We start from the raw sequence: 17,218 nt of genomic DNA, 5'->3' as shown, positions 1-17,218 counted from the left end.
AATACACTCCCCTTTATAACTAACCGCCAACCTCTAAGACCAGGGCGCCTTCTACGTGGGTGCCTTAGGCATACGTTGATTCAACGGGGAATTTACGGTGTTTCTACAGATAACAATATAAGCTCATCCGAGCCCTCTCCTCTCGATGAGGCGGGGTAAGGATTAGATTTTGCACATCCTACTACCTACGTTTTGGCTGTCTTGCTTCGTGATCCTCTCTCTATTGAACCCCTATCCCTAGGACCCTCTGACACGTTTTATTTTACTATATAAACGTTTTTATTAATACTTCCTTTTTATCTACTACTTTATACGAGAAAAACTCATCCAACCCCATTTTAGTATTTTATTCCTTGTGGCTCGTCTGTGGTCGTGGGGTCTTGACCCCACTGGTTAAGCCTCCCCTCCCCATTAGCTATAGTTTCCCGTGCTAACCTCGTCTTGCCGGTCCTGACCGCCTTGGGTCTTCTTTCTAGTCTCGTGGGGGCCGTAATCGTAACAGTTACGTACTACTATGAGCACTTAAGTCCAAATAATACGTTTTCCCGCCATTTGTCGGCCGCCCGTCAATAACGATGGCTCGGCGGGCATGTAGGTCGACGGCAATACTGAATAATGTTGTGCTACCGTTGCCCGGCGGACTACTCTGACGGTTAATTGAGACGGGAAACCCGTCGGTGTCGGCCAGCCATTTCTGTACTAGAGAAAGGGCACTGCTGCTGTCGTTAATGGCCTCATGGTGACTGCGACTGTCACCGTCGAGTAGCTGCGTAATGCGCTCTTGACGCGCATACGTGTCAGGGAAAATAGCATAGGAGGCTCCGGTCGGGGCGTCGGGCGCGTGCTTGGCCAAGAAGTGGTTTGTGTGAGCCAGTTTCCCATTTACATCGCTCAGCGTGACCATGTCCACTGCTGTGCACTCTATGGACATGGCGCCCGTCGCGTCGGCTACCATGATGTGCACGGATGTTCCTGCCGCTGGGGCTACCGCGCGGAGCTGCGCCAGTGCCTGGGCGCGCGATGGTGCTTCCAAGGCCACCCGCAAAGCCACATGGGCTGGCAGTGCGTCGTAGTTCACGCCTGGTGCGCGAAGTGCGTTAAGAAAGACGGCCACGCCGTGAGCGTTGAGTCCAATCTTGCCGACAATGCCGGCTTCGGTGACCTGATCCAAGTTCACGCGCGGATGAATGGGGTCTGCTGCAGGACGGATGTGCATCAAAACCAGTCGCGCCCTTTGCGGGTCCTCCCAGTCCCAGTTCTGGCCGGCAACGCTGAAATCGTCGGTCGTCCAGGCTACCGACGTGCAGCCGTCGTCCATCAGGCCCATAGCTATCTCCGACCGGGCATTGATGGCTAGGATCGAAGTGTAGGGCACACCTGCACCGTCAGCTATGCCGCGCATTTCCTCGACGAGGTGCGGTACATGGATGTCTAGCACTTTCTGGAAGTGCATAGCTGCTGCAGTAGAGGCGTCCCAGCTCAACTTGCTTTTGCGCTCAAAGTACTCGCGGTAGAAGTCAATGCTGCCATGGACCAGAGAGACCGCCTGGCGGCCATGCTGAAGGCCAATCTAGACGTAACTTAGTGAGAATGGCGATCACACAAAAAGTTTGCAAGCAGGTCGATGATGTGAGCTCACCTCATATGGAGTGCCTGAACAGGTAATCTCCAGCATGACAGCAAATCGTTAATGAAATAGGAAGATGAGACGGTCCATACACCATAGGAGACAACAACCCGAGTCACTTTTGGATGGTATTTATGGCATCACGTATCTAAGCTATCGGGCATGGTAGTTAGCGCGCCAAGTTGGCAAGCTACATATAATACTATATTTGGTTAGCCTCCGAGGACGGACCGGGAAGTGGAACCCAGTCACAAAAAAGCTCGGCAAGGACCATATTCCCGCTACAATCTGTACAGCGGAAGCCAGAACCGATTATGGCGGTAAAGAAATAAGTGGTCAAAATATAAAGAGCAATTGGAATTTCAAGATAAGAAAGTTAGGAACTCCGGGGGGAAAGAAATAGAAGAAAAGGAGGACAGCAAAACTAAACTCAATGCATAATTCCCAGAATTTCCACGGCTCTCCATTACCCAACAATCCCTTCTATGGCCGACTTTGTTGTCGTCGGCGCTGGAGTGTCCGGGCTCACCTCTTCGCTGACGTTGGCTAAGGCCTACCCGACGAAACAGATTGTCGTGGTGGCACAAAATCTACCCAGCGATGCCCAGCTACCCGCCACCTACGCCTCTGCATTTGCGGGTGCCAACTTTATGCCCATGGCCGATGCCGCCAACAGCCGCTGGGAACGAAGCTCCTGGCCCGAATTTGCCCGGTTGGCACAATATGTGCCCGAAGCAGGCGTTGTTTTCCGCGACGTCAAGCTGCTCGGGCGCCACAAAGACCGCGATACCGCCACTGGCCAGTGGTTTCAGACCCTGATGGCTCCAGACCCCTGGTTTGCTACAGTCGTGCCCGGATATCGCTCCCTCGAGCCGGCCGAGATCCCGGGCGGCTATGACTTCGGCGCCACCTTCCAGTCCATTTGCATCAACGTGCCGCTCTACTTGCAGTGGCTGGTCGGCCAGTGTCTGCAACACGGTGTCAACTTCCGCCGCCAATGTCTGGCCCATCTGAATGACGCCTGGACCGGGCCCGGGGTCTCGTCTCGGACCATTGTCGTGAATTGTACCGGTCTTGGCGCTGCGACCCTCGGTGGGGTGCAGGACGACCGCGTGGTACCCTCCAGGGGCCAAATTCTACTGGTGCAGAACGAGCTTATTGACCCCAGCACAGGTGAGCCAGGTTCCATGATCGTCACGTCTGGCTCCGATGATAGCCCGGACGAGTTGTGTTATATCATGCAGCGACCGGCGGGTGGGGGGACCGTTGTCGGCGGCTGCTACCAGGCAGGCTGCTGGAACACGGAGATCGATACCAGTCTAACAAAACGAATAACCAATCGCGCTCGGGCTATGTGGCCCTTAGGCTTCGACCAAACGACGCATGCCAACATGACGCTAGACGTCGTGGCCCAGGCCGTGGGCTTCCGGCCTGTCCGCAAAGGCGGCGTCCGCGTTGAAAAGCAACTGCTTGCTAGACACAACAGATGGGTCGTGCACAACTATGGGCATGGTGGTTGGGGATATCAAGGATCGTATGGTTGTGCGGAAGGCGTGGTTGAGCTTGCAAACGAGATCCTGGAGACCCAAGGTGGCATAGCAAAGCTGTGACGCTGACCGAAACAAACGAATGTACAAACTGAATTTTCATCTTCCTTGCGTCCTAATTTTCGCCGTGGATTGTCGTCCACGTGGCTGGGTCATTGTCTACGTCTAAACTGGTCAAAAATGCAAAGTCCACTTCGAGCATAACGTCCAAGTCCAGCGGCCAGAAGTCGGCGGTGGAGTCGTCTGTCGATGGCATCTCGGTGATAGTTTCCGCCACGGTCGCGGCATCCTCTGAGGTTGCAGCTGTTTCAGTTCTTGTCTCCCTCGGTGGTTGCATCTGTTGTCGCAGGAACTTTCGATACAAGAGGTCGGGCATCTCCATGCTCAGACCGGTTATGAGGCGTGCCTTGTAATATAGCCCATCGGGGATCATGGAAATGTCAGGCAGCCCATCGCCAATTTGAAGCATAGTAGACCGCTGCTCACCTCCGTCGTCCTCTCTTCTATCCGCCGCGATGTCCGTGTCTATGTCGCCGCTACTCTCTACTGCCGTTTCCGACTGTGTCACGGAGTGGTAGTGTGCCTGATAAAAGCGGTTTAGCAGTCGAATGGACGATGCCCACGTCTTGGATAGGCGCCAGTGCCGCGGAAATCCCGAGTCTAAGACGGACAACAGATACGAAATGCTTTGTTCCGCGCGGGTATGGTCAATGTGGTCGAAAGGTACACCACGGGTCGCCTGCCTGCTACAGTCAACGACCCATAAAAGAACACTGCATGCAGTGACCAAGGCCACGCCCATGCCAATGGTACACTGCACATTGTTGGCCTGCACAACACGCATCAGATCTACTACCTCAAAGGCACCGTCGACGCAGACTTGAATCACCAGATCATCAACATGAGTAAAAGCGATGCCCGCGCGGTCGTATCCTGGCACCAGAGGGATGTCAGCAGATGGGCGGTGGTGTGTAGCTGTCGCAGGTTCGTGTATTTGTGGCAGGTATTCGTGCTGCACAAGAAATCGGGCATGGGCAAGGAGAATATGCATCTCGGCAAACAGTGCAGCCTGGCCAAGCGAGCGGTGCGCCCTCAAATTAGCCTCACTCCACCGCATTTCCACGGGCAGCGTAGCACACCAATTTTGTATTGCGCGGCTGTGGTCACCATAGGGACCTTCCAATGGCGGCAGAGTAAAGTTGCGGCGGCCGTAATCGACGTAGTCAGACAAGATGTATCCCCAGAGCACTGTCGTCTTGATCCAGTACGATCGCAGATTCAGTGGCTGGCCGTCCGGGAGAGCGATTAAGGAGCCAGAGCTAGTTTTGTATCCTGGGCTGGCACCCAGCTCATCGAGACGAGGCCCGTAAGAGTGGTGACCAAAAGCGAAAGCCACATCGCTGGCGGGAAGATGAATGGTAACAAGACCAGGGTCGATTGTCTGTGTGCGGAACGTGCAGAGGGCAACAAGACGATCCATGATGATGCAAGCCCAAAATGTACGCCGACGGATCTCCTGCTGCTGGAGATCGTGACGCTGGTTATATTCCATGCGCATGCGTAGAGCCTGCGCCTGTCGAATAGCCAGTCCACAGTACAGCCACGCACGCATCGACGATGCGACCAGAAGCTCGCGAAGCGAAAGACACAGATTCATCTGAATGGTGATGACCTGTGGCTGGTCGGAGGTCTGGCAGGACATCGTCCGGGCCTTGGCTAAGCTGTGCCGGAGGAGCAAGGTTGATGACATAAAGTCACGATTACCATGTCCTGCATCCACATGTTCCATATCACTGTCGCTCAGGTATGGTGCGGACAAGGCCGTGATTGCATGTACCAGTGCGCGGTGGTTCGCAGACCGCTTTAGCCAACCGTCCGACTCGCATTTATCCATGTCGATACACCCACACAACTCCATTCCAAGGTGACGATTCTTAAACAAGCCAAATATGCGCTGCCGCAAGTCCGGGCCAGGCAGATCGTCTGTGCTGGTCACAACTTGCCCGTCATCGCCGGCTGACGAGGCGAGTGGTGGCGGACGGTTGCGGCGTCGACCGGTACCATCAACTGCAAACACGCGATACCCACCGGGTAACAGATCGTCAGACCAGTTACATTCCCGCCGGTGGGAAACACAGGCGGAGCACCGTGGCCGGTTGCCACTGCACCGGATTTTCCGAGACCGGCTACATACCGGATCAGTTAGTGGTTGCAAATCTTGTCACGAGCTCTTGTTCCTCTTCCACGGATTGGAGCGGCTTGTTTCTTACCATTCCCCGCACGCTTGAAGAACACGCGGTGCACGTGGCATGGCGAATAACGAGTTTTGAATTTGAGGCAACGAGATTTCTCTCGGACGACAGTGAAACAACTGTTCTTGTACATGCCCGCCCCCCCTTATCTTTCCACCCCAGTACCCCAACCTAATCTTTTGCGGGGTGAGTGACTAATGCCTACTCTACCACGGACGCTAACCGGAACGAGAAGTTTTCCGATCCGGCCCCACAATATTCAAGATACCTCAGCTATCTTTGACGCAATTGAAGATGCGGAGACGCAGCAACTTGGCCGACTCGGAATAGCATGTAGAGACGAGGAGATAGCTCACATGTACATAAAAGGAGCGCCCAAAGGACAGTTCATGTATGGTGACGCCTTTGTCGGAACATATGAGGATTTTATCACTTTCATTTTATTTCCATCACCCAATCTACACAACCCAGCTCAAACAGCCATGCACTCACCAAATGAAACAAACACTGCAAACAAAGCAGCGTCTGCACCGAGCGCAGACATTAATTTAGGCGAGGTCTACTCCGTGACACAGTCTGGCGTTGAAAAGTCGCCGCTTGGTCATAACGGTCAGCACCATGATGTGGCCTATGACATGTTCGAAGAGTCGCTGCGAATGGATCCAGCCGAGCGGGATGTCCTCGCCAAGCGTGTGCTGCTCAAGCTGGACCTGATTGTCCTGCCCATGGTGAGATGAAACCAAAACAAAGTCCGAGGTTTCTCATATTACTTTTTACCTCATACTGACACGTCTAGATGTGTATCGTGTACTTTTTCAGCTTTCTGGACAAGAGCACGCTGAACTATGCCAACGCGTACGGACTTACCACGGACTTGGGGCTGAAGGGTAACCAATACTGTAAGTCGTCCTGCAGCGTAGACTGCGCCATTGCAAGGTTCACTCACTGACACCGCAAACGAACAGCCTGGATTGCGTCAATCACCAATTTTGGATACCTTTTCGGCGCCTACCCAATGTCTATCGGTCTACAGAAATTCTCAATTGGCCGCTTCATTGGCAGTTCTGTGGCCGTGTGGGGTATCGTTCTCTCGCTCACGACACTCGCCAAAACTTTTGCCGGCATGATGGCGCTACGCTTTGTGTTGGGTTGTGCCGAGGCCGGTATCGGGTCGGCATGGATGCTAATCACAGCCATGTTCTGGACCAAAGCGGAAATGCCGCTGCGCATGTCCTTTTGGCTCGGGTGCAACGGCCTCTCACAGCTCATCGGTGCCGGCATCTCCTGGGGTCTGGGCCATACGCACAACCCGCACATCACACCTTGGCAGCTCATCTTCATGGTCGTCGGTCTCGGTAGCTTCGTTGCAGGTATTGTGTGCTTCGTTTTCATGCCCTCCTCGCCGAAACAAGCTCTCTTCTTCTCTCACGAAGAGGCCATCGTGGCCGTCTGGCGTGTGCGCAGCAACCGTACGGGCATAAAGCACCACACCATCCTCTGGTACCAGGTGCGCGAGGCTGTGTGCGACCCCAAGATCTACCTTTCTGTGGTGTGTGGCCTGTCACTGGGCCTCATCAATGGCGCCGTGTCCAACTTTCTGACTACGTTGCTAAAGAGCTTTGGATATGGTGCCCTCAAGAGCGTTCTGTACCAAATGCCGGGTGGTGCCTTTCAGTTTATCACCATCATCAGCGGCGGCTGGATCACAACACACGTGCCAAACACGCTGGTGCTCGTCACTGCCTTAGCTTACGTGCCCGGGTTGGGTGGTCTCATTGGCATCTTGACTATCCCACTAAGCAAACCGCTGCATCTGGCCGCCTGTGCTTGGATGCTCCCCATCACCGGACTGGCAATTATCTTGACCTGGACCATCGTCGCCGCAAATTTTGCTGGGCACACCAAGCGCACTTTTGCCAACGGAGCCCAGTTCACTGCGTATGCCGCTGGTAACATCATCTCGCCCTTCTTCTTTTTCCCCTCTGAGGCGCCGCGCTACCCCACTGCCATTCGTGCTCTTTGTGCGATCTATGGCGTTGGAATTTTCTCAACTATACTGCTTGGCATATATATGTGGCGGCAGAACGTGCGACGCGCCACACTTCCTATATCGGAGGAACTTGTAAACGAGGCCGGCTTTGCCGACTACACGGACTATGAAAACAAAGGGTTCCAATATAAAATCTAACGCATAAGACATGAAGTATAATAAGAAATCGAGTCCCATTTATGGAAGTTAATTTTTAAATATATGAGGTATTGAAACTTATTTATGCGTTTATGGACTGAACATATTTTATCAAAAATATAACCATCCAGATATTAATAGCATACGGGAGGGAACGAGGATTTTGATTACAGCTACGCTTAAACTGAGATGTTTGCTACGGTCGATGACTGGCTTTGTTGGTGGTTCGATTATTTCATTTTATTATATATTTGTTTTTCTGTTTATTTTTATGTTTATGTACTCTCTCTGTCTCTGTACACGACTTTAGAGCGGGTAATTAGCGTTATTATTCTGCCTTCACTCCCGTGGTCTTCTTCAAACAGTGCCTGTCGTCCACCGGTAATATGTCTCACTATCGTCCCGTCCTGTCCTTGCGTAAACAAGTACTTCTTTCCCACTGAACAATCTTCGAAAACTTGTTTCTTACTGAGATGCCAGTTGCAAGACGTTATTTGCACGGCTACGTAGGTCTACGCAAATCGGATACATATGCCGTACCTCTTGGGATCTCGTGCATGTCAAGTTGTTAGCGGCGAGCATACTAAGGAGCTGTATCGCATACTTCACAGCTACGCAACTCGACAGTACGTATGTTCCTCCTAAGTGTAACGGGCCAAGGGCCCGAGGATGGCTAAGCGGTGCGTAAGCCAGTGGCCAGACTCCCGGACTTCTGATCAGACATCTGTGGGCCGGGGCATGTGGCGGTGCGGTGGCTGGGGAGCCGGACCCCTGATCAGAAGTCCACGAGTGGGACCAGAAAAAGGGGTTGTTTACCCAGCCTTACGCTTCTTGTTTTCTTTCTCCTTCTTTATCGATATTCTTTTATTTAATTCAGGAACTAGCTTTTCACCAAAGTATTCATCCTAGGTGTCTGCGCAGCGATATCTCCTGGCAGACCCTTACAATACTAAACGTAAGGTCACGGGGCCCGGAAGTACCGGAAACCCTTACAGTATACGTACTACGATAACGCCCACGGTAACCGGGCCTACGTTAACCCTTTAAAGGACAGACGTTACGTAAACTACCGAGGGTTACACCCGACTTACTCACACTCTTATCCCTTTTACTACATTTATTTAAACGAGTACCGGACAACTAACAACACCGACCTCCACCCTCCCCCTACTAGACCGAACGTTACCAACACCTCACAAACACCGTAACTTCCACCCTTCACTTCTACTCATTAATAGTAAACTTAATAAAAAGCTCGAACAGTTACTAACATCGGCGTTTAATACCCTCCTTTTATTTTCTATGTTTTCTTATTTTTTATTATTTTGTTCATTTGTTTTATTTATTTATCCCACCGAAGTGGCTATATTAAACCACCACACACTCCCGTAAACTAGAAAGTTTACACACTTAGATCTGTGGTAGTTTTTTCCCCAGGAGGGTTCTGCCTAACTAGACGCCAATAGCCAGGACTGGCTCAGAAAGGCGAATAATAATAATAATATAAATTTTATAGTATTATAATATATAAGTCGACTATTACGAGGCAATTAACGTAAGTAAAACGTAAGATTAACTTATAAAGAAACTCTATAACATATAAATCACCCGTCAACTCAACCTCGTCCATCACCATAACACCGCTACTTTTCCAAAAGTACAAGAGCATTCCTATTTTGATAAGGGTATAGTTAGAACGAAGGTGTTGGTATGCAGGACCGGTGTGTAGAAAGAGAATAAAAGATAGAATATCGCAACTTACTTCTGACGGCCGTACGACCGGAGGTAGGTCGCGGCGAACTTAATATCATCAACCGAGACGTCCTGTGGCGTATTTTTAGGCGCCGTGTAGCAGAGGCGCGCAGTTGTCTCTGCAGAAAAGCACTCGCCTGGGCGGAAAATGCTGTCAACTGCTGGGCTTGGGGCAGCCAGAACGCCGGTGCCGAACAGGCCAGCGCCGGTAGTAAGAAGATTAAAGTATTGCATGGTGAGAGGGAGTTGGAGAGGAGAAGAGACAGTAAAATATAGTGCTTAACAAAAGAAACCGTCGGCGGATTTGTTCGGAGACCACTATTGGATCCGAGATTGCAGAAAATAACTCCAAGACTTATCTATAAAGAAGTCGTGCTTTAGGCTTCCGTATTTATATCCAGCAATAGAGTCGCTTTTCAACACAACGCATGGGCGACAATTGCCAATATACGTATTATCACTTAAAAACGAAAGCTAGTCCTTACACTCTGACACGACGTAGAACCGTAATGGACCAACAAGAGGCGAAGCATCTCGTCCTGGTCCTCTACGGCGGTTACAGTCCAGTCTTTAGCCGGGCTAGCTTCACCAAGCCGACAGCAACTCGCCGTAGTAGTTGGTAAGAATATTTACGGCAGGTTAGCCCCTATAAAGAGGCATAATTTATGAACGCACAGAAGGCTAAAAATGTGTCCAACAGACGCGGCCTAGGCCGTGCCCGGAACAAGTTGTATTTTGCGGCAGAAGCGCACCTTGCCCGGTATTATGCAGGCACAAGGGACACCGTACCTCATCGAACCCCTCTTTACTGGCCGTGACTGGGTGTTATATTCTTAAAGAGGTGGTAGCGTGGCGCTTTCGAAGATGCGATGCGGAAAAGATAAAGGACTTTGTCATATGGATAATCTCACCAGCGCGACTGTTGGTCGTTTAACTGTGCTGCGACAGCCGATGAAGGACGTGGTGGTCGCGCGGCAATGTAATTTTAGAAAACATTCATGTCGTGACAGATTGGAAAGCCCTGCGAGAGGAATCCTTCAGCCTAGACAATCGGCCCCTTTACTTAATGACCATGTCGTCGGATGGACACGGTGCCATTCGGCACTGCTTTGCGTGGTTAGACGAAGTATCCGGCCATGTATAGTTTCTTGGTGGTCGCAAACCATTCGAGACATATCGCGCAAGAGTATCAATTTTGATCGGTGCTCTGAACGATAGGTATCCATCTTAACAAGACTACGCACATGCTGCATACCTTACACATCGTACCACATACCGCCCCAGAAGATTCAAACCGCACGTTTAGACACAGCCATGGCGATCACGCCAGCTGCTCTCCTTGCCAGCCTCACCCTAGCAACCTTTTGGGCAGGGCTGGTCGTGGCCGGGCAACTCAATATCAATCGCACTCGGTATCCCGATGTGCCGGACTACGGTCCTCGGGTTGGTGCCAGCGAGCCTTGTTGTCTCATAATTGCATTGAACGCTTTGCTAACAAGACGCCTGGTTCCATCACAAAATAGCCAAATCCTGCGTACATGGTGGACAATACGCATAACCAGTTTCATGTGGCCCCAGACAAAGGTATGCTGTGCTACTAGAAACACTCAAACCCAGGTAGCCAGCTAATGCTCTTGAACTAGGGACGCAAGATGGGCCTGTGTGGGACTGCTCGGGCAGTTTCGAGGCATACATGACCGCCTTGAGCCAGGGGACCGTGGTACGCTGCAGCTATGACACCAGCAGTAACGCGTCAATCGATGCGTCTCTCGTCCTGCCAGCAGTCAGCAGCAATACCACGGTTCCCGGAAACGCGTCAAGAGCGGCCGGTACTAATCCGCACAACTGGCTCGCCAGTCATAGCGGCTCCACGCGCGTCGCAAATGCCTCGCAGGTGGGCGGCAAGATCATTACCAACATGACTGTTAACTACAAGACGGTGACCAAATTCGCCACGGACGCAGCAGCTGGATCAAGCTACTGGCTGACAAACCTGGCGCCCCTGGGCACGGTGCGAATGACAGCCAAATAGAGGAGATGTTCTTGAGCGTGATTCCCGTGCTAACGGTACTGGCGCCATCTAGCAACCTCTTGCACCGTCCGGTTACGAGTTCTACCGGGACGTCGTGGCCGACTATAAGGCCGACAACAAGGGCAATACGGATGCGTCGGAGGCGATCAACGCCGCTGTCCAGGATGGCAACCGTTGCGGCAAGTCGTGCAGCAGCACAAGCACGCTGGATGCCATTATCTACTTTCCAGTAAGAAGGTCTTACCGTGGCCGGAGAATAGTCTTTTCGACACTAACAACCGTGAACAGCCGGGCACATACAAAATCTGCTCGCCGGTTATCCAGTTCTACTACACGCAATTTATCGGCGATGCTATCAATCCTCCGACAATCAAGGGTTGCAGCTCGTTCAAAGGCATTGCCTTGTTTGACACCGACCCATACATTCCAGAGGGGTAAGTGAAGACAAAACGACAGTTATCGGTAAAGATCGGATGGTTAACTCGATAAATCGTTTCGTCCCGATTTATAGTAACGGTAATGAATGGTGAGTAATTTTCTCACCGTATTTATTTCTACTCCTATCTATTCAAATTTAACCATGTCCACGTTTCCTTGCGCCTAGGTACATGAACCAAAACCAATTCTTCCGCCACATCCGCAATTTTATCTTTGACCTCACCGACATGCCCTCAGCCACCGACGACAGCGGCCAGGCCCTGGTGCCCACAGGCCTGCATTGGCAGGCTGCGCAGGCAACGACACTTCAAAACTTGGTGTTCAACATGCCCGTGGCCAAAAGCTCCAACAACGTGACGCACGTTGGCATCTTTATGGAGAATGGCAGCGGCGGCTTCGTATCTGGTTTGTTCCCCATGTACAACAATGCGCCGTGGAACGTGCTTCTATGTGATGTATATGGGAGTTTACTAATATCTCTTTACGTGCTAGATCTAGTCAGGCTCTTCTTCTCCCCTTCTCCGTTTCATTCCATACCAACTACAACCTGGTCTCAACTAACAAAATCGCTCTAGACATTCAACGGCGGCGCGATTGGTTGGCGTGCCGGATCCCAACAGTATACGGCGCGAAGTCTGACATTCCGCAACTGCCAGCAGTCAGTCCAAATGGTATGGGATTGGGGATTCAACTGGCAAGACGTGCGTATAACTCTCCTGGATTTGTATTCTCCCAAATGCTGCATCTCTACGGCAGATTGACTAACACGGGGCTCCAGATTGACATTGATGGTGGAACCATTGCCTTCAACATCTCCGGGCGAGGTGGCAGTACAAGTCAAGGAACAGGGTCTGTGTCGATTCTCGGTACGCGGTGTGAAACAGCTCACCCGATGAACAGAAACGTGAAACTAACTCAAGATTCTGCAAAAGATTCTAGCATCAGCAATGTCCCGATAGGGGTTCTCACGAATACGGACAACGCGTCTCCTAACATTGTACTAGACAACGTCAGGCTTACCAATGTGCAGACTGCAGTGGAGACCGAAAAGGGTGGAAGTGTCCTCACGGGTAAGATGAATTTTTTTTTTTTTTTAAAAAAAAAAAAAAAAACAATGCTTTCGTTCTCATGTCCAACCACGGCAAGACTAATCATAATCGCTGTTTCTTCATTCAACAGGCGGTACCACAACCATTGACCTCTGGGCCATTGGCCGGCGCTACAACGGGTCGACAGGCTCGTACCAGACCGGCGCACTGACGGCACCGCGCAAAGCATCGAATCTTCTCGTGGGTAACAGTGCCGACAGCGCCAATTTCGCCAAACGCCTGCTGGTGCGCTCGAGGCCGCAGTATGAGACACTTGCCGCAAGCAGCTTCTTGGTGGCGACGCGGGATGGCGATATAAGAACGACGGCACGGGCGACCAGACAGCGGCCATCAACATGTTTTTGCAGAAGGCGACGGCGGCCGGGCAGGTTGCATATTTCCCGGCCGGCGTCTACCAGGTGGGCGGGACAGTGTTCGTGCCGACGGGGTCGCGTGTGCAGGGGGCCAGCTGGTCGCAGATCCAAGGCAGCGGGTTCTTCTTTTCGGACCGACACCACCCACAGGTGATGGTGCGCGTGGGCAACAAGGGCGAGGTGGGCAGCGTGGAGATTGTTGAGATGCTGTTCTCGGTCAAGGGCGCGACGGCCGGCGCCGTGCTGATGCAGTGGAACGTGGCGGCGGCGAGCCCGGGATCGGCCGCCATGTGGGACTCGCATTTTCGCGTCGGTGGCGCGGCCGGGTCCGACTTGGACGCAAAGACGTGCCCTAAGAACTCCTTCAACGAGCAGTGCATCGCGGCCTCACTGCTGTTCCACGTCACCCCGCAGGCCAATGGGTTCTTTGAGAATGTCTGGGCCTGGGCCGCAGATCAGTGAGTTCCGCGAGAAGCCCGACTTCCCTTTTGTCTCCTTTTTTTGTTCTCCCCTCCGTATTATCACCGTAAGGCATACTAATAGTCGTAACCCCTTTCAGTGATAACGACTTGAACGTCGACAGCGAGCCCGACGCCTCGGTCAACCAGGTCAGCGTGTATGCCGCGCGCGGCATGCTAATCGAGTCGCAGGGTCCGTCATGGTTATACGGCACGGGCTCCGAGCACTCCGTTATGTACCAGTACCAACTCTACTAAGCAAAGGGGGTACGTACCACTCTGGTTTTGTCTTGTCCTTTCCACTATCCCAGACTGACCATAGACGAATTTCAGTTTTTATTGATTGTAGATCTACATGGGCCACATCCAAACCGAGACACCGTACTACCAGCCCGCCCCGCTCACTCCGGAGCCATTTGCCGGCGCGTCGAGCTTTCCCGGTGACCCGTCCTTTGCCAGCTGCATAACCGACGGCTGCCGTGCTGCATGGGGTCTGCGTATCACGGACTCGCAGGACGTCACACTGCACAGTGCCGGCCTTTACAGCTTCTTTAACGACTTTTACGTCGACTGTAGCGACACCGGATCGGAAAACTGCCAAGACAAGATTCTCGAGGTCAAGGGTTCGTCAGGGGTAGTGGTCTTCAACCTGTTTACTATCGGGACGACGACTATTGCTTCCGGAATAAAGTGCGTTGTACTTGTGTTTTCTTTTTCTTATGTGGCATGCCCTGTTAACACAATCTTCACACAGCAACGCTTCTGTCCTTCTCTCCGAGTCGAACCAAAGGTATGGTAGCTCCAAAATCAGCCTCACTTGGTAGTGATATACTTATGGCACAACAGGGGCTTTACGTCAGAAGTCAGTGTCTGGATACCGCTGCCGGGCGCAGACAACAGCGACATTGTTTACGTCGGTACGGAGATCTGGGCTACACCCACCGTGCACTGCCCACCGCCCTGCACGCTCGTGCTGCCAAACAGCACTGTGCCGGCGGGGATGACTATCTCGCCCGGTGACTACACGACATCATTTGAGTACGGCCACACAACAGTGACGATCGTGGGCGCGCAGACGGTGACGACGTTTGTCACGAGCACAACAACGGTGACGATCAACATTCCGGAGATCACGATTCCGTCCGGCGGCGGAATGCCCTACTCAAACATGCCTATCACACAGACGACAACGGGCTTCTTGGCCATTCCGAGCCTACCGCTACCCGCCGCAGACTGTCTCTCTGCCCGACGGCAGTGGTGGCACAACGGTCCGCAGCGTTACGCTGCCGCCGTGGCCAGCCGTGACAGACGGCCCGGCCGACACGGCCTCGTCGATGGTACTGCCGCCCGTATCTGTAACGACCAGCGGCGGCGCAGTGACCCTCCACACGGGTGTCACGACAACGGTCACCGCCACGAAACCGGGCATAACCACACTGACGTTTCTGACAACGATGGCAGGGTCGTTTACCTGTCCTCCGATCAAGGTCGTGACGTTTCTCGACCTGTCGTCAGGAGTCTTCGTGCAGGACTGTACTTCCGTCAGCACGATCACGGCGTCTCCGGGCACGTCCACGCGGTCCAGGACTTCCGCATTGACGACCACAACCACCACCACTCCCCTCCCGGTGTGGGTGACGTGGCCACCTGGAGTAATTGTGCCGGTCACGACGTCCGTGTCCAAGCCGACTCCAACGCCCGGTGGCTATGTGCTGCCCTGCAAGCTGTGGTTCTTTTTTGTGCGTACCCTGCTGGTTTCGACTTGTGTTCCATGCTGTCCACCCAGTTGCATTCTCAACACTGACGGTGCATACAGATCTGCGATGACAAAGGACCAGATCCAATACTGGGCTGGCTGTGGACGCTGCCGCTTGGCATCTACCCGCCGTGCGTACTCTTCTGTTTCTGTTCTGTTGGTATTTTGTATCATATTGACCAATGCGTGCCTATAGCGGCCCTCCACCGTGGTTCAAATTCCGTGGCTCCAAGATCTCAGTGTCGTTGCCGCCGTGGCCAAAGATTACGTAAGACACGCTTTCCACCCCTGCCCGTCTACCCTTCCTTGTATCCCAGACTTACATCCCACACACAGTGTCGGCCCCGGTGGCGAAGTGTCCTACCCCGACGAGCCAAAGTCGTGCAATACCGAGACGGCGTCGCTCTGCGGCGTCACGACCGTCTACTCGCAGACGGTCGGCGCCGACAGAAGCACGACCACGACGGCCGCGGCCACAATTAGCGGCTGCGAGACGGTTTTTGGCTGCTCGCTGAGCAACCAGGCCACGACGGCGACATCGACGAACCAGGCCGACGGTGCCTGGTAACTCTGACAACGGCTGCGCGGCGAACGCCATTGTTTATCCCGTCGACGGCGGCAAGATGGACGCCATCAACAAGCTGCTACAACCGTATACGGGCAAGACGTCGACGGTCGCTGACGACGTGACGGGCTTCGTAGCCCTTGTGCTAGTGCCCATGTTGGACCGCGGCACGTTTGCGGCACTGCAAGACTTGGTAAGGAAGAGGGGAGAAGGGAGAAGGAGGAGAGCAAGGACAACAAAAATGACCCCGATCTCCTTCATGGCTAACCATAGTGTGTACGTCATTGTTCGGTTGCAGTCTGGTGTGGCTCTTGTCTACTACTACGAAGACTACTACCTCAAGAACCCGCCCACGAACGACGGCATGCCGGACGCCCCAGACACGAGCAATTCGTGTGAAAGCCCTGAAGGTGACAGCCAGAATGTCGACGCCGTTGTTGGCGGCCCGCGCGTGGCCATGGAATCTAAGGAAGAACGGGAAACCGATCTCCACCAGGATGCGCCCAACCGCACGCTGGCCAATACGCCGAGCCATACCAGCGAGCTGGCCCGGCGGGCGCCAACCTCGGTACTAGATGCGAGCGACTGGGCGCTATCGCAGCTGTCGACGATCCCAGGCAAGACGTGGAAGCAGCGGGCGAGCGGGTCCGTTGGATTTGACGCCGACGGCAGCCCACGGTACAAGTTCAATTACGACAACGACCCAGCGGGCGCGGGCCAGACGGTGTACCTCGTGGCCGAAAACGTTGTGTGGCTGTGGCATCCCGAGTTCCACGATGCGCTGGCGGCCGGGCGCATCCACCAGCTGCGAAACCGCGTGTACATCACCGACGACCGGCGGCCCGACCTTGACTCGCGTCACGGCAGCTCGGTGGCGGCGCGTATCAACGGTGCGAGGCTGGGTGTGTGCAAGATGTGTACCGTGGTGTGGGTCGGGTGGGCGCCGAATGACTATCCACGTATGACGGCGGACGGCCTCATCGAACAGCTCCAAACAGTGATCACCGACGTGCGACGCAACAAGCTATAGGGCACGGCCGTCATTAACATTAGCCAGGTGGTGACGACAGCCACACTACCGGACATGATCAAGAAGATCCGTATGTCTATCTCTTTCTCTTTTTCTTTATTTCTGTTTTCT

General features: G+C 53.3%; 8 protein-coding genes across 8 annotated transcripts; 5 read left to right on the top strand and 3 right to left on the bottom strand.

Annotated features, from left to right (window-relative positions):
• Positions 1–502: 502 nt before the first annotated feature.
• SPSK_09429 (isopenicillin-N N-acyltransferase) lies at positions 503–1,675 on the bottom strand (the record flags this gene model as incomplete). Its single annotated transcript, XM_016736001.1, has 2 exons — positions 503–1,570; positions 1,640–1,675. 2 exons carry the CDS (start codon positions 1,673–1,675, stop codon positions 503–505), a joined length of 1,104 nt encoding a protein of 367 aa, XP_016588732.1.
• Positions 1,676–2,112: 437 nt separating this feature from the next.
• Positions 2,113–3,237, top strand: SPSK_09463 (D-amino-acid oxidase; the record flags this gene model as incomplete). Its single annotated transcript, XM_016736035.1, has 1 exon — positions 2,113–3,237. One exon carries the CDS (start codon positions 2,113–2,115, stop codon positions 3,235–3,237), a length of 1,125 nt encoding a protein of 374 aa, XP_016588731.1.
• A 52-nt stretch (positions 3,238–3,289) lies between these two features.
• Positions 3,290–5,068, bottom strand: SPSK_08944 (zinc finger transcription factor 1; the record flags this gene model as incomplete). Its single annotated transcript, XM_016735528.1, has 1 exon — positions 3,290–5,068. One exon carries the CDS (start codon positions 5,066–5,068, stop codon positions 3,290–3,292), a length of 1,779 nt encoding a protein of 592 aa, XP_016588730.1.
• An 840-nt stretch (positions 5,069–5,908) lies between these two features.
• SPSK_08998 (Major Facilitator Superfamily protein) lies at positions 5,909–7,614 on the top strand (the record flags this gene model as incomplete). Its single annotated transcript, XM_016735579.1, has 3 exons — positions 5,909–6,154; positions 6,223–6,325; positions 6,392–7,614. The coding sequence occupies 3 exons, from the start codon at positions 5,909–5,911 to the stop codon at positions 7,612–7,614; spliced, it is 1,572 nt and encodes a 523-aa protein (XP_016588729.1).
• A 1,643-nt stretch (positions 7,615–9,257) lies between these two features.
• Positions 9,258–9,600, bottom strand: SPSK_10070 (uncharacterized protein; the record flags this gene model as incomplete). The annotated part of the gene is made up of 2 exons (XM_016736628.1): positions 9,258–9,285; positions 9,377–9,600. The coding sequence occupies 2 exons, from the start codon at positions 9,598–9,600 to the stop codon at positions 9,258–9,260; spliced, it is 252 nt and encodes an 83-aa protein (XP_016588728.1).
• Positions 9,601–10,680: 1,080 nt separating this feature from the next.
• Positions 10,681–14,014, top strand: SPSK_08401 (glycoside hydrolase family 55 protein; the record flags this gene model as incomplete). Its single annotated transcript, XM_016734999.1, has 12 exons — positions 10,681–10,809; positions 10,890–10,950; positions 11,010–11,377; positions 11,451–11,627; positions 11,687–11,832; positions 12,003–12,291; positions 12,412–12,537; positions 12,615–12,702; positions 12,769–12,906; positions 13,016–13,170; positions 13,212–13,756; positions 13,858–14,014. 12 exons carry the CDS (start codon positions 10,681–10,683, stop codon positions 14,012–14,014), a joined length of 2,379 nt encoding a protein of 792 aa, XP_016588727.1.
• A 97-nt stretch (positions 14,015–14,111) lies between these two features.
• SPSK_08816 (uncharacterized protein) lies at positions 14,112–16,080 on the top strand (the record flags this gene model as incomplete). The annotated part of the gene is made up of 6 exons (XM_016735403.1): positions 14,112–14,446; positions 14,511–14,546; positions 14,603–15,485; positions 15,573–15,643; positions 15,709–15,780; positions 15,849–16,080. The coding sequence occupies 6 exons, from the start codon at positions 14,112–14,114 to the stop codon at positions 16,078–16,080; spliced, it is 1,629 nt and encodes a 542-aa protein (XP_016588726.1).
• Positions 16,081–16,135: 55 nt separating this feature from the next.
• Positions 16,136–17,107, top strand: SPSK_09589 (uncharacterized protein; the record flags this gene model as incomplete). Its single annotated transcript, XM_016736161.1, has 1 exon — positions 16,136–17,107. One exon carries the CDS (start codon positions 16,136–16,138, stop codon positions 17,105–17,107), a length of 972 nt encoding a protein of 323 aa, XP_016588725.1.
• Between the last annotated feature and the right edge of the window lie 111 nt (positions 17,108–17,218).

Source organism: Sporothrix schenckii (assembly GCF_000961545.1).
Source record: "Sporothrix schenckii 1099-18 chromosome Unknown Cont44, whole genome shotgun sequence".
Classification (NCBI taxonomy): Eukaryota; Fungi; Ascomycota; class Sordariomycetes; order Ophiostomatales; family Ophiostomataceae; genus Sporothrix; species Sporothrix schenckii.
Note: the sequence above shows the minus strand (reverse complement) of the source record. Positions and strands in the feature narration are given on the sequence as shown.